Genomic DNA, 15,860 nt, shown 5'->3' on the forward strand with positions numbered 1-15,860 from the left:
AATCATCCAATATCACTCTGTTGATGGAGGGTCTAGTTCCAATGAGCTACAATTGAGAAGGTGAGTCTTCTGCATTTTCTGAAGCAGCTAGCTGGTAGGAAATCTTGGCGGCAATTTTAGATGGATGTACAATCATGTCCTTTTCCTTTACAGAACATGACTGGGCTGTATAATTGCAGTCATGCCATCTCTCAGTCACTAGCAGCAAACCACACGGCTGAGCAACAGATCACTGTTGTACGCAAACGTAGAAATCCTTTGTTTTCTGATCTACAATTTCTTTTGTTGATACTTCCAGCTCCAAGTCCTACTCTCGGAGATTCAGTCGCCGTCAGTCAGCCGTATATGCTACACGTTCGTGTGAAGTTCTTCTCGATTGCGCTAAAACCTTCACTACACGATTGATAGAACCCCTTTTTTGGATTTTCTTTGTTTCATCCTATCCCAGGTTAAGCTCTTTCGCGATCTACGGTGAACACACACGCATACATTGTGAGCCTATGTGTTGGTGAACTAGCTATCCGAGAACCCACGTCTCCATATCTCTGCGACTTCACCAGATACCCGCTTCTCGTACGTATACTTTACCAAGTAGTCTAGTTTTGACACTAGCTAAAGACGGTTCCTAAGGCTCCTTCAAGTAGCGGCAAGATCCTTCAAGCCTCTAAACCCCAAACGAGTTAGGCAGACCACACTCAGCTCTATAAGAACTCACACGTCCCCTCCTTCACGCAGACAGTTAGAATAGGAAGCAACTAGGAAATACACCTTCAATTTCAATATCATTGTTCCAACGCCCAAGGGTGCCTCAGGGCGTCCGGTTATTCGGCATTTATGTTTACATTCTAGCTAGACTCTTTAACCCTTTATTATACAATCAAGATTGCTTGCATCCAACGGCTCCAGGCCGTAGACTGGAGCACCCACGCCTGTCTCTTATCCATTAGGTATATCACGCTACACAGACCTATATGTGCCACGATTAGTGCATTATTCACTCCCGACTACAGGGTCATGTGGTAAGATTGGGGCAAGCACATGGCAAGTGCTGCCGTTGCTAACAATTGTGCAAAAGATAAAGGAGCTAGGCTAAAATGGGAGAATGGAGACAAGGGGTAGAAAGCCTCTTCAGAATATACAAGGGGCAATTCCGACAAGCATCTTAGACAGTTTATTCCTTTCCCCTTCCTAGTTAGTATCACTACACATCATTTGTGAGTCCCGTAGCGGCAAACCCGAAGCTAGGGGTAAGTTATCAATGGAGCTGGCCAGACGTCTATTGAACGGCTCAGTGTAATACCAGCGCTTATCGGCACTCAAGCAGTTATTGGATGTATTGAAGGTATCACTCTACACAGGCCTATGGATGCTCTCACACACTATGGCTGATTTCATCGGTTGTCATAGGAGCCGGCAAAACTGCAATCTTTTATCTTGGTGGGTGAGAAAGGGCAATAGGGGGCAGACATGTAACTGGGTGATATGCTGTAGAACTTTTATCGTGGATATCCAACCCGCCTTTTCATGTGCTCAAGGAATACAACATACCGTGCAAAAAAATTAAAGCCTTTAGATCTTCTATTTTATAGGACAGCCCAACAGCGTGCGTATGAACACCCGTGCTAACTAGTTCATTTGTGTATTACTCACGCCTTTATACTTGAGCTTAACGTGATGCCTCGTTTATTCACGTTCTATTCAAGTTATAGTAAGTCTAACTGACTTGATACACATATAACCTGACTCAATAACACTCGAAACATAGTAGAGTACACCCAATACAGCGGCAGCCTATTCACCTTGTATTGCATTGCTCCTGTGCCTGTATGTATCTTAATACAATCTCTACAGGCTCATTTGCTGATTCTTCTATAACCCTTGTAAACCCTTACTCTCGTTTTGTCGAAGTTCCATCTAGGGTTGTGTTTAGGGTTTAGGTGGAGCACAATCATTTCCATATTCAGAGTAGAACAAGGGCTGCCGTAGCAGGGTACCATGAGATTGCATGTACTGACTGAACTTTCCTTTTCTGGGCTTCGACTGTCAGATGCTGCGGAGATTCCAGGCTCACTCGGAGTAACATCGGGTGAAAGCACGATGTAGATACATGGAACATGAGGTTGTGAAGAGACTTAGAACTTTGTCCTTGGGCACCCGAATAATACAGCATATGCCACAACAAGAGATTGATACCTGTTTTTATAGTCATGTGCTCCTGTCTGCACGTCGACTTGCTACCACCTAACGACAATTCATTGACCTGGAACTACCACACAGACCATCACTGAGCCCCAATGGACCGCTGGGTCAAGGGGAAAGAGCGATACACGAGTTAAGAAACACTTTGGAATAAGCAAAGGCCAACTTAATAATGACAAGAGCAATGATGTGATGGAAAAGTAGGCGGGCAGGAAAAGAAAGAGATTAAGACTACCAGTTAGGTGATGAGGTCTAGCTAGCCTTGAGAGAGAAGCAAACTAGCCCTAGATTTGGAAGATGGCTTTGGACCAAAAACATCCACGGCCAGATGGAAGAGAAGGCCAATAGTCACAGCTGTCAACTTGAAGTCCGAAGCTGATTAGCTCATGATGCCTAACATTCTGATAGGTTGAGACTAGCTGCAGGTGGTTATGCATTGCTTCCACAAAACACGCATAATGACTGATCAGGCTCTATTGAGACTCAAGACGGACAGCAATAATGGGAAGTTGAAGGAAACGAAACATTACAGAAAGATGTAAAAAGATCGAGCCAGAGCAAGGGGTCAAAGCTAAGAGGATGTGAGGCTTCCCTCGACTAGCTCGAATGCTCTTCAAGATTACACCCTCTTTAAAGCGTTATACGAGCCCACATATGAAAATGGATTTAGCGATATTCCCAGGCTATCCTATGAACACAGCATGCAGGGGCATAGCAAAGAACGAATGGTGAAGCCTTTGTGACGGGGAAGATGTAGAGGATGAAGACAGTCTGAAATATATGCCATGGCGAGAATGCTGGCACCGATGGCAGAAATGAACGAATCCGGGGTTTTTTTTGGCTGATAAGAGGTTTTGGAAATGGATTGGGAATGCACTAGACCAGACTACATCCCACACTGCTTCAGGCTTGCTTATGCCTTGGTGAGAAGCCTGAACTGAGTCAAAGCATCCCTGCCACACTTCTAAGGAATCTACATATTCTCAGCCCTCGATCTTCAGTAGATGTTAGGGCTGAGCCTACAGAGGAGGCTACACAAGCCCGACAAGACAGTTCCATCACACTACTTCAAAACTCTTCCTTATTTGAGTAACTTGTAGAGTTTCTTCCTTTTTCTCCTCAATGTAGAATCTCTGATTATCTCTAAATCTACCTATAGACATATCCACAGCCAACCCATGACACATGGCCTATCACTGGGCACTTAAGCCAGCCAAGGTTTCTTCTGGAAGGGCGCAGAAGGCTCCAAGTCTCTGAACTGGAACGAGCTCTTTTCGTTGTATGTTTCTATGTCCACAATGGCAGGACATTGGCAGCGCTTGCCTTCGGGTTCCAAAACTTTTATTTGACTAGGTTTTGAGCTAGATTATTTTGGTCTGTCAGCGCATCGGTTCGGTTTATTTCTATCGATCTCGTTCTTCAAGGAAAACAATTACTAGAATTTGGGAAAGTGCACAAATCTGTCACAGATGTATTGTAGAAAACAAGACATAGGATGTAATAGAGAAACTCAGAAAAGAGACTGGTGATTTTGCACAAGGGATCTATCTATTCACACTTACGAGTCCTGTAACGTTCCGTCGTCGACGTCTATTGTTGATGGTGGAGTAATTTGCCAGTGAGGTCGATTGAAAAACACAATTTCAAAAGAGAGCATCTCGAAAACATTGAATTGCAATGGACTGTGTGAAACTTTGATGGGGTCTTCTACAACACCATGATCAACCATGTTCTTGAGGAAGCCCTGAAGATGAAGAGGCCCAGGAAACTGCAATGATGAAATAGTATCTGATGCAAGGAGAAGAGTGGAGGAGAATGAGTCCTGCAATGAACTGGCCCCCGTAAATCTCCTATACTGACACTATTCCAGGGGAGTTCTTGATCAAGCACTTCAAGAGCTTTCACAAGTGTATCCTCCATTGTCATCCCATGCTGAGAGGCAGCTATGGCCACGGTAGGCTCACTAGGCTGTAGTACTATAGGCTGATCACAGTTGTCTGCAGCACCGGTTGAAGTGTTCATCTGGTTTGAGACAAGGCTCTCTGCCAGAGCGAATTATGAGATGGTAAAAGGGATTCCCCATTCCGTATGAAAGGAGAGCGAGATGCCCAGCCCTTGCACCAAAGTTTTGATATGCCGCTCAGCTAGACTGACACTTTTTCTTGCAAAGCTCTAGGGCCCGTCCATCACTTGGACCCTCACCACCAAAGTTTCGGCGAGGGTCTCCATTCCTCCAGGGTAGGATGGCGGGAAATTGGATGCTTTGTATGCTGTATCGGGAAACACGGCTGAGAGGAATTTATCATTCCCCCATTTAGCAGCCCACCATAGGGTTTGACGTAGTGTGATGTCACCCTGAGGACCTCCTAAAAGGTTTGGTGCTTCATCAATGCAAATGATGCGTTCGGGCGTAAGTGTCACGGGTTAGTCACAGATGTATCGTGTGAGAAGGTTGGGAGATGGTCAAATATTGTGCATTGGAGGGAAAGGAAAGGGTCATAATTTGAAGTGTGGAGGGGGGGGGGTGAAGGTTTTTACCTTATTCTGACAGGGTGTTTGTTGTGTGGTGTGGGCCTGTGGAAGTGGGGCTAATCAGGCATAGCCCTTGCAAAAAAGAGGAAAGAGGACTGGCTCTTCTGACTCGTCATTGGACATCCTTGTCAACCCCTCAATAGCCAGGTGATAAGGGCCCACTAACAGCTCTCAGTAACTGTGCAACCTCTGATGAGATGTTGAACGTTTGCCTTGGAGGGAGGCGATTGTTTTGGGAGCTCATGCAGCAGTAGTTGGATTGACAAATGTGCCATTGAAGAATGCATCTATCTCTGCATTCATCTTGTCTTCTAACATTCCTTAGATGCATAGTACAATGTCTGTAGCAGGTAGCCAGAACAATGCAGTATGCCCCACCCCACTGGGGAGAACTTGCTTCTAATGACTGTCCTTTGCTCTAAGAGAAAGATGCAGTGCGCTGGATATTCTCCAGGCTTTGAGCGATCATACAGGCAGACAGGAGCACTAGCAATGTTTCGTTTTAACCAGGCTCTGGATCCTTGTAACCATGAGAATGTTTGCCCTTTCATCAGATCAGGGGCAACCGCAACACTAGTCATAGAAGTGGGAGAGAGTGTCTGGCTAGAGATGAAGAGCGCAGATGGGCAGGCCAGACAAAAATCTAGACTAGCTAGATGACGTGTAAAGTAGTCTGACAAACATTGCTAGCTACTTGCAAGTGATGTCCCAAGGAACGTGTACAAAGCATTGTGTCTCGACCTTCTCACATCACGCTAGAGCCCAGCCTAAAAGTGGGGGCTACACGCACAACGGATTCCACAAAATATGCTCACAGAAATGCCCCACAAGACAAGTTAAATGCTCCTACCCATTTGAGTCGCTTGGATAGTTTCTGTGAAAATTCGGCTTCCGTCGGCAGCATTTCCTCGGCTCTACTACAAGCATGTGATCGCAGGGATGGGTCTGAGCGCAATTCACCCATGTCACATCTTTCCCTCGTGACTACTCTTCATACGTCACAATCGTATACTCCAACTACTAATCGTGAACTAATGGTTGGAGATTCAGTCACAAGGACAGGTATGGTTTGGAGAAGGGGTTCACTTCCAGATACTTAAGTAGCTCGTACCATCACTCGTTAGCAGATAGAACGGACAGACAATACAAGATCAACTTTACACACGCTCCCGCACCTAAGTCTTCACTAAAGACTCAGACTACTCGCTAAGTTGGTTCTCACAGTTTCTTCTCTTGCCTCCTCTTGAACTTGAACTTGAATATATTTAACGTCTACGGGAATCATGATGCTAATTTCCTTTGTAATGAGTCTAAGAAAGGGTAACGTGCATGATAAGCATGCGAAGGCACCAAAAATCTCCCAATCTCTCCTCTCCGAGTCTAATCGACTATTTTTGCACCAAAAACGTGGCACAATAAAAAGTCGACGCTGATATTGGCCACGCTCTACAGGCCCTTCGTCGCCGACAGAATGGCATTCAATGTCGGCGTAATACCATCCCCAGCTCACGGAGACTATTCGATCTAGAAGCGCAGGTCATTGTCAAGTTCATTCTCCACCTGGATTCGCGGGGGTTTCCCCCGCGGTGTTGAAGAAGCGGCCAGCCAACTGCTCGCCGACCGCGACGCGTCACCCGTCAGCAAGCGCGGGGCTTCCAGCTTTGTCAAGCGACAGCCAGACCTCAAGACGCGGTTTAATCGTCGATACGACCACAAGAGGGCCAAATTCGAAGATCGGGCTATTATTCGCGTTTGGTTCACGCTTGTGGAGAAATCGCAAAATATGGTATCAGCCTAGCCAATATCTACAACTTTGACGCGACTGGCTTTGTGATGGGCGTCATTGCAAGTGGACTTGTCATGTGTACAGAAAGGCGTAGAAAGGCTAAATCGGTGCAGCCTGAAACCCCGGGAATGGGCTACAGTTCTTCGAACGATTAATGCTGAGGACTGGGAGGTCGCACCATTCATCGTGGTTGCGGGCCAATATCACCTCTCCAGCTGGTACTGAGAAAGAAACCTGCCGGGGGACTAGGCTATTGCCGCGACTCATAATGGCTAGACTGACAATGATACAAGTCTTAGGTGGCTCAAGCACTTTGATCGCTATACAAGGGTCTGATCAAATGGTCACTACTGGCTTCTTATCATTGATGGACATGAAAGCCACCACTCAGTCGATTTTGAGCAATATTGTGAGGACAACTACATCATCACACTGTGTATGCCAGCTAATTCCTCTCACATACTTCAGTCTCTTTAATTCGGGTGCTTTGGACTACTCAAGGCCTATGGTCGAGAAATTGAGCATCTAATCAGGTGCTCGATGACCCACGTTTGCAAGACTGATTTTTTTCTGGCTTTTTATGCTGTCCACCAAGCAGCTACGACAGAAAGCAATATCAAGTGGGGTTTCAGGGGTGCTGGGATTGTTCCTTGAGATTTGGGAAGTGTGATATCTAAGCTTGACGTGCAGCTATGGACTCCAACACTGATCGAGGAAGAGGCCAGGCTCCCCGACCCTTGGGTCTCTAAAGCGCCCAAGACGGCGCTAGAAGCTGATTGGCGCTTACTTATTTTCTTTCCAAGCTTCAAGTTTGAGCTGATCCTCATTTTCTCAGTCTATATCAGTCTCTTTTTCTCTGATGAGCTGAGGTCTTGTCAGCCTGCTTGCTTTGGTCCTGGGCTTTATCTGGGATCATTGCTGTAGTCATCTCTATCAATTTCACCGAGTTGTGCTGAACACGAGAGTTGATAGAAAGTGTATTGAGGCCACAATGCTTGTTTGCTATCAATCCATATCCCAATATCCTCGATTTACACTAGTTGGTGTCGGTAATACGAGTCGGGGCCACTAGGATTGTTGTCCCTGACTAAGTTCGGCCAAACTTTAGAGTCAGTAACAGACATGAAGGGCCTTTTCAAAGGCCGTTTGTGGTCTATACACGGTAGTGGGGAGTACATAAATTGCTTGAGATCTGCTCTTCCATCAAGAATTAGACAGGCAAGCAATGACCACAAATAATAGATCCCTTCCTCTCCCCAGCCTAGGGACATTCAGTACATCCTACCAATTTGTACTATTAAGATCCACTCGATGAATCTTTCTCTGCTTAACACTACAAGGCTTCGCAATACACCTGATCAGACATGTTCTGACGCCAAGCCCTAGCCTCATGGTACTAGACTAGGCTTAGGAGCTAACCTTTGTTGTGTCCATTGTTCCATTTCTATCAGGGTTTAAAACAACTATATTTATGTTGCAAAATTATAAAGTTAACTATTGATATGCTAGTAGGTAGACTCCCTAGGGGGTCTTTGATCTGGTATTAGAATGAATTCAATAGGTCTCCCAGTCTCACGTCGCCGGGCTCCTATAGGCAGATACCTGTCCTGGTATTTTCCTTTGAGCTGGGCTTTGTGATATGGTTTCGGGAAGGCTCCGGAGCAAGGATTGGGGCAGCCTCTGAGTGTTCCTTTGGAATGTCCATATCAAGCCGAGGCAGTCTCCTGGATATTCTTCACATACGCATCCATAGCGTTCTTTGCAGCCTGCAAGCCAGCATTTAGATTATCCTCAGCAGCCAACTCGGCCGCATGCTCACCAATAGTGTCAACAGTAGCTTCCTTGTCGCTCAGGGGCATCGTGAAGGAGAACATGATCATTTCGGGAGCTGAAGCCGCCTCGTCACTGACATCAGTATCCAAGGATGTCTGACTTTTGACGATTATTCGATCGACGTTAGCGCCAGGCACCATTGCGTCTACAAATTCATAGTAGCGAGTACTAGCAAATATGGGCCAGCCCTGGCTGGTGGGCACAAGTTTGATATCATCCGTAGGACCAAGGCCATTGCTTTTGCGATATTGTCTAATGGTCTTTAGGGTGGATGAGTGATCGATGCTCATGGCACACCACTTCATCTTGCCAATATCCATGCTATGTTCATAGTAAAGAGCTTGAATGACTTGGTGAGTCTGTCGGCTGTACCTGTCATGATTTTCAAGATGTAGTTTGTTGCTGAAAACAGTAGTAACTTGAGTTTCAGTATCAATGTAAAGCTCGAGGACAGCATCTTGATTGTTTTGGCCATAGCGTCTGCTATAGACACCAATTATGCCAGCATGAAGATCAGAATAGGTATAACCATTTTCCTCTAGGAAGGAAGGAGAATCAGGACCTCCTCGCTTAGAAACTGGTGAGGATTGTTCAACTCCGAAATCAGAGGGTATGGGAGCCTTATAGGGCTGGACTGACTCAGGGGTGGTGCCTTCGCCAGGCTGGTCATTGCTAGCAGAACCAGGATTGCAACCCCTCTGGAAGCATGAGAGCCCCAAGCTAAGATGGATCAAAGAAGGCAAATGCATGTTGGATGACGGATTAAGGGTAGAAAGAAAAGATATTAAAGGCGTGTAGAGAAAGTGCAAATGGTGCAAGGTGTAGAAGACAGAGAGTGCCGTGATGAAGACCTAGGAAAATGACCAACACATGTGGGACACAACGAACGTATTTATAATTCCAATCATCTATGTGATGGATGTCGTCTAGCAAACCTGAACTTGGAGTCTAGCCTGACTATCCACAAGAAAGGACTAAAGGTGGTAGCCATGGCCTACAATGTACCGGCCACCGATTGACCTGTGCGAACAAATTTGATTGCCCAAGGCGAGCCGATGTATACGGAGCGGCATTGAGATCAAGTGTAGCCCTTAGTCCAAGTTCTAGACAATCCGAGAAGTCGGTTTAAATGGAGTGATATTACATAGACGTGGTGGCACTAGCATCAACCATGTTAGGACGGGGTGGCCTTAAAAGCTTAGTCCAGGCTTTTCTGGCCCTACATCTGGGTGGTGTATTTACCATATTTCACGGAAGTGCTCGTCGTCGTCTTGTAGTGGAATGTATGCATTTCAAAGCCGGAGACATAATTTGCCCATGATTACACAATCATCAATGCATCGGCCAAATAGCAGACTCATATATACAGCTTGGCATCGGGGTGATCTTCTGTACTAGACTCGACTTGACCCATACTGAGTAGCCAGCCGTTGTTCATCCCTAAGCAATCCAGTCTACCTAACAAGCGTACAGAGCATTAGCCCTTGTCATTGATTGTTTACATGTATGCCGTATCAATAGCCTAGCGACTTCCACAGCTATAGCTTGATGTATGTAGCGATGGGATAGTGGCACAGGAGCTAGGCGGCTGAGCCAATGGGTGGAAATGAAGAAGTCCATTAGCGCATTTCAGGCGCACGATTCTTTCATTCATTGCACTGCCCTGCTATAGGCATGTATGTGCATCTTTGATGTCTGCTGCGTCTTCGTTTTTCCCAATGCGTTCTGGAAGGCGGCACTAGCGCCTCGCGCCTACGATACGAAGCATCTGCATTTCTTTCCTGCCTCTCATCAAGTCATTGGTCCTGTTGGTCGGGGAGAGCGGCTAGATGGCTCCCCCGTGACACTACTCCCCATAGATGATCTGGGCTTAGCGAGGCAGGCTAGCAGACATGCTGAATAAAGAAAACACTGGGGAAATTGGAGGAGAAAGCCACGCTCTACGGGGGATTGGATCTAGTAGCAAGCGCGGTGACATGGGCGCTTCGCCTTTCCGAGGTCTCGCATCCTCGGGAACTTTCTGTCCGTGCAGTCTGCTGTTTCCAATTATTATTGACAACGTGCACTTCATGTAAATACATCCCATGTTCAAACCCACCATCTTAAGCTTTTCTCTCTTCCACTAGGTGCCTTGTCTTCTTTGTGTACCTACGCTTTCAGGGTTTTGTGTTAGGGTCTTGTGGAATAGACCTGTATGTAAGCACATCTTCAATTAAATTAATGCTAGTTATGTTCGTTTACTATTAACCAATTCCATCTTTCTAGCTCTATAGCTTTTATGCTTGGCCTTCAGCTAAACCTTAGGTACTCGGATACACTAGGATTATACATTCATGGTCTTGGCAGTCGCGATCACCCCAACTCAAAGAGTCCATCTTCCTGCTCAGGACTGAATTCCGAGAGTTCACACATTCAAGTAGGCCCCTCGTCGTTTGAGGAGGACGGCGAGAGTGCCCATTGTTCTATTTTTATGAGGGATTAAAAGCAACTAGATTCATGATGCAAAATTATAAATTCAACTATTGATATGCTAGTAGGTAGAGTCTCTAGGGAGCCTTGAATCTGGTATTAGAATGAATTCAACAAGTCTCCCAACTTCATGTTGCCAGACTGCTGTGGGCAGATGTCCGTCCTGGCTTTTTCCTTTGGGCTGGGTGGTTTTGTGGTGTTCAGGCAGGCTCTCGGGCCAGCCTCTGGATGTTCCTTTGGGATGTCCATATCAAGCCGGGGCGGTCTCCTGGGTGTTCTTCACATAGGCTTCCATAGCGTTCTTTGCAGCCTGCAGGCCAGCATTTAGATTATCCTCAGCAGCCAGCTCGGCCGCATGCTGATCAATAGCAGCTTCGTTGTCGTTCAGAGGGACCGTAAAGGAGAACATGATCATTTCGGAAGCTGGAGCCTCGCCGTCGCTGACATCAGTATCCAAGGATGTCTGACTTTTGACGATTATCCGGTCGATTTCAGCGCCAGGCACCATTTTGTATGCCATTTTGCGGTAGCGAGTACCAGCAAATTTGGGCCAGCCCTGGCTGGTGGGCACAAGTTTGATATCATCCCTAGGGCCGAGGCCATTGCTTTCGCGATATTCTCTGATAGTCTTCAGGGTGGGTGGGTGATCAACGCTCATGGCAGACCACTTCATTTTTTTGATATCTATGCCCCGTTCATACCAAAGAGCTTGAACGATTTCGTAGGTCTGTAGGTTGCAGCTGTGGCTACGCTCAAAATGTAATGTGTTGTCGAAAATAGTAGTAACATGAGTTTCAGCGTCAATGTAAAGCTCGAGGACTGGCTCTTCATTGTTTTGGGCGCGGCGTTCAGTATAGACACCAATGATGCCAGCATGAAGATCAGATTCAGTATAACCATTGTTCTCAAGGAAGAAAGGGGAGGCGGGACCCCCTAGCTTAGAAACTGCTGTTTGTTGAGCTCCGACAGCAGTGGTTATAGAAGCCATATAGGGCTGGACTGGCTCAGGTTCTGGCGCTTTCGGCGGGCTGGTCATTGCTAGCAGAACCAGGATTGCAACCCCACCTGTGGAAGCATGAGAGCCCCAAGCTAAAATGGGCCCAAGAAGGCAAATGCATGTTGGAGGACAGATTAAGGGTGGGAAAGAAATGTATCAAAGGCGTGTAGAGAAAGTGCAGATGGTGCAGGATGTGGAAGACAAAGAGTGTTTTGATGGAGACTTGGGAAAATGACCAACACATATGGGACACAACAAACGTATTTATAATTCCAATCATCTATGTGATGGACGTCGTCTAGCTAACCTGGACTTGGAGTCTAGCCTGACTATCCACAAGAAAGGGCTAGAAGTGGTAGCCATAGCCTACAATGTGCCAACCAGCCAGCGATTGATCTGAGCGAACAAATTTGATTGCCCAAGGCGAGCCGATGTATACGGAGCGGCATTGAGATCAAGTGTAGCCCTTAGTCCAAGTTCTAGACAATCCAAGACGTCGGTTTAAATAGAGTGATATTGCATGAGCGTGGTGGCACTAGCGTCAGTCATGTTAGATTTAGATCTTGATGGGGTAGCCTTAAAGCTTAATCTAGGCTCCTTCAGCCCTACATCTGGGTGGTGTACTTACCATATTTCACAGAGATCCTCATCGTCTTGTAGTGGAATGCGCGCATGTCAAAGTCGGAGACATAATTTGCCCATGATCACACAATCATTAATGCATCGGCAAAATAGCAGACTTTGCTGGATGAAATGTTGGATGAACTACATGGAGGATGGGTATTGTGGGGAATCTGCCTTTTGTCGGATTAACCCTGGGTAAACCCGGGCCTGAATCCTCCACTTCAGTGTGCATGATGGAAAAACTTGACAGACAACCTTCACCAATTCATCTTCTGTACTAGACTCAACTTGACTCATACTGAGTAGCCAGCCGTTGTTCAGCCCTAAGCAATCCAGCATGCAAAGCATCAACCATTGTCATTCGCTGTTTACATGTATGCTGTATCAATAGGCCGGCGGCTGAGCCAATGGGTGGAAATGAAGAAGTCCATTAGCGCGTTTCAGGCGCACGATTCATCCATCCATTCATTACAGGCATGTGCATTTCTGGCGTCTGCTGCGTCTTCGCTTTTCCCAATGCGTTCTGGAAGGCGGAACTAGCGCCTAGCGCCTATAATGCGAGTATCTGCCTCTCATCTGTTGGCCGGGGAGCGCGGCTAGATGGCTCCCCCCATGACACTCCTCCTCCCCTCATATATGATCTCGGCTTAGCGAGGCAGGCTAGCAGACATGCTGGATAAAGAAAACACCGGAGAAAATGGAGGAGAAAACCACGCTCCATGGGGGCTTGGATCTAGTAGCAAGCGCGGTGAGATGGGCGCTTCGCCTTTCCGAAGTCTCGCATCTTCGGGAACTTTCTGTCTGCGCAGTCTGCTGTTTCTAATTCCACTTCCGTTTCTAACCCCGCTTGGACTTCCGACTCCGTTCCCGCTCCCAGCCCGCCTATATTTCCTGTCATGTCTCTAAGCGCAGCTTGGTACTACAAGATCCCACTGCATTACATTAAATCTCGTTTTACTTCCACGTTGAGGAAAGGGAAAATGATACCATGCACCTCATGTAATGTGCTTGATAGGCGAGCGACGCAGATGAGCGGGCGACGGACTGTTATCGATGTTCCGAATTTAATTCGCAATAGAAACACCATAATGCGCCCGATTAATTGAAATTAATCACTATACTACCTGTTGACCTGACCTCGTTGCCTCCTGACAGGTCCTTGCATTACTGTCTTATTCTCTTGTTCAAGTTGTCAACGTAGTAAGACCATCTCGTGCATAATAACAGTTGCTGCCTTCTCAAAATGCCTCACGGCTTCAATTAATGACTCAGGGGAGCTGCTCTCATGATTTCTAATCATCTCTTGCAGATACTTGGAATCCGATTGGGCCTCTGGCACTGTCTTTGGGGTCCTTGCAGTCCAAGGGGTCGATGGCGTCGTGACCTCTACAGGAGGCATCGGAGCCTGTAGCTGCACATCAAGCTTCGAGATGGCGTTTTCTGGGTCAAAGGGAGCAAGCCCAGCTCCTCTGAAACCTCCCTTGATATTGCTTTCTGTAATAGCAGCTTGGCGGGCAGCGTGAAAGGCAGGAAAGAACTCTCGGTCTTGGAAATGTGTGTTATAGATCATCTAATCAGATGCCCTATTTGTTGGCTGTATTCCTTTTTCGGCGGCCTAAAGCACCCTACGTCAGGAGTCTGAAGTAGACGAGAGGCATGAGCAGGCATACAGAGCGCGATAGAGACTGTTCGTTCGCCTAGCTGTAGCCCGATCCAATTGCTTTAGCCACTCAAGACCCAGCTTGCTATTATTAGTCCCTCCATTTTCGCTCAATGCAATAACCCAATCTCCGGAGAGGCCGCTTGCTTAGTACCAATTGGCAAGGCAATATTTGCCTGCGCCAATGATAAACGGCGGAATCGACTGACCGTCGGAATTGATCCTCTCGATCACACTAATCCATTCGCGGTTTCCAGGCTGCACTTGCCTTGGTCTTCCTTGCCTGCGGGAGCTTGTAATGACTGTCCCAGGCTCAATCAAGCCCATTGTGGGTGTTACGCCTGCGTCTATGATACGGCAGTTGTAACCCTGCAGCTATTGGCCACAGTAAACAGAACGCTATGCGACGTAGCCTAGGCTCCGGGACATTATACACCTTTGCAGCGCGCCGGGTACTTAATTTTGCGTTATTTTGAAGGGCCTGAAGGGCCTGAGGGGTCCTGGCTTCAGTTGAGGATTGTGACATTATTGGCAGTTGAGAAATATCTGATAGAATAAAAGTCTATGATGCAAGAGGGAAAAGTGCGTCGCCCGCTTATCAAGCACGTTAAATAGACCCCTTGTTCAAAGCCGCCATCTTAAGCTTTTCTCTCTTCCACCACGAGTCGACGACGAGGTTGTTCCCCAAAGTTGGGCAAGTGCGGCCTCAAGACTCCACGGCTCATTGACAGAATCCGTGAGAGTCAAGGAAAAAGAAAAGAATGAAAGACGCTTATCAGTGTCATAGGCGCCGCCAGAAGAAGGGGAGACACCAGACCTCAAAACCTCAAAGGTACCCACCCCCCGAGGATTGTAAGATGGAGAGTTGAAAACAACAAGTCCCTAAATACGAGACACAGTGCTGGAAGTTCGATTCGTGTGTACTAGACCAAAAAAGAAGGCAAAAGAGAGATATCTACAGTCGTCAAGTGCTGCTGGTAAAGGAATGACAGCTAGACAAAAAGGAAACGTACAACACTGGGTATTCGCACGTGGTCACCCACCGTACTACTAATCCAGCGCTCTATGGCTTGACTAAGGGGGAGCAGACGGGACCCCGTATTTTCCATAGGCTATGGTCGTACATATTAGATATAGCCTTTTCGGGCTTTATAAGCTAAACAAAAACAGCCGGTCCGGCCGTCTACCGGACATGTCGCCCCGAACGTGGCTCAGCAAAGAGGAGGAAACGAAGCGACACCAGGCAGAGGTGGAGAATACTCTGCCAGGAACGCTCGTCGCGTACTCCGACGGATCGAAAGATGCAAGTGGCAACGCGGGCGCAGGATGGGCTATCATCGAAGACGGAGCTACCCAAGAAGTAAACCAAGGTTGATGGAAGTGGCAGATGCAGAGGTTTGGCGCTCTTGAGGCAACCAAGCGAACGATAGCTCGTGAAGAAGCCGGGGAAGTCTGACTGTGCCTGAACAACAGAGAAATCGTGGTCCGGCTACGCAACGCATCCACTAAAAACAGCACGCCACAGGAAACAGTGGACAAGACAAGACGGATCCTAAAAGCCTGGGCGGATGAGACATCCAGAAGGCTTGCCCGAGTGCTGTGGGTCCTAGGACACATGGGAGTAAAAGGCAACGATCTAGTTGATGCTGAAGCAAAGTTATGGTGTTAAGAATGAGTAAAAGAATAACGTATCAGGCTTGCAGGAGCACGGGGATAGAGGAGAGGCCGATCACGCCTCGATGATGAGGGTACACTATGAA

At 47.1% G+C, this 15,860-nt stretch overlaps 3 protein-coding genes across 3 annotated transcripts; all 3 read right to left on the reverse strand.

Moving 5' to 3' along the window:
- Positions 1–3,403: 3,403 nt before the first annotated feature.
- Positions 3,404–4,221, reverse strand: HOO65_010080 (uncharacterized protein; the record flags this gene model as incomplete). The annotated part of the gene is made up of 3 exons (XM_071006113.1): positions 3,404–3,560; positions 3,762–3,967; positions 4,060–4,221. 3 exons carry the CDS (start codon positions 4,219–4,221, stop codon positions 3,404–3,406), a joined length of 525 nt encoding a protein of 174 aa, XP_070861902.1.
- A 4,002-nt stretch (positions 4,222–8,223) lies between these two features.
- On the reverse strand, positions 8,224–9,099 carry HOO65_010081 (uncharacterized protein; the record flags this gene model as incomplete). Its single annotated transcript, XM_070999629.1, has 1 exon — positions 8,224–9,099. One exon carries the CDS (start codon positions 9,097–9,099, stop codon positions 8,224–8,226), a length of 876 nt encoding a protein of 291 aa, XP_070861903.1.
- Positions 9,100–11,069: 1,970 nt separating this feature from the next.
- HOO65_010082 (uncharacterized protein) lies at positions 11,070–11,855 on the reverse strand (the record flags this gene model as incomplete). The annotated part of the gene is made up of 1 exon (XM_070999630.1): positions 11,070–11,855. The coding sequence occupies one exon, from the start codon at positions 11,853–11,855 to the stop codon at positions 11,070–11,072; it is 786 nt and encodes a 261-aa protein (XP_070861904.1).
- Between the last annotated feature and the right edge of the window lie 4,005 nt (positions 11,856–15,860).

Source organism: Ceratocystis lukuohia (assembly GCF_044167205.1).
Source record: "Ceratocystis lukuohia strain C4212 chromosome Unknown Supercontig1_pilon, whole genome shotgun sequence".
In the NCBI taxonomy this organism is placed as follows: Eukaryota; Fungi; Ascomycota; class Sordariomycetes; order Microascales; family Ceratocystidaceae; genus Ceratocystis; species Ceratocystis lukuohia.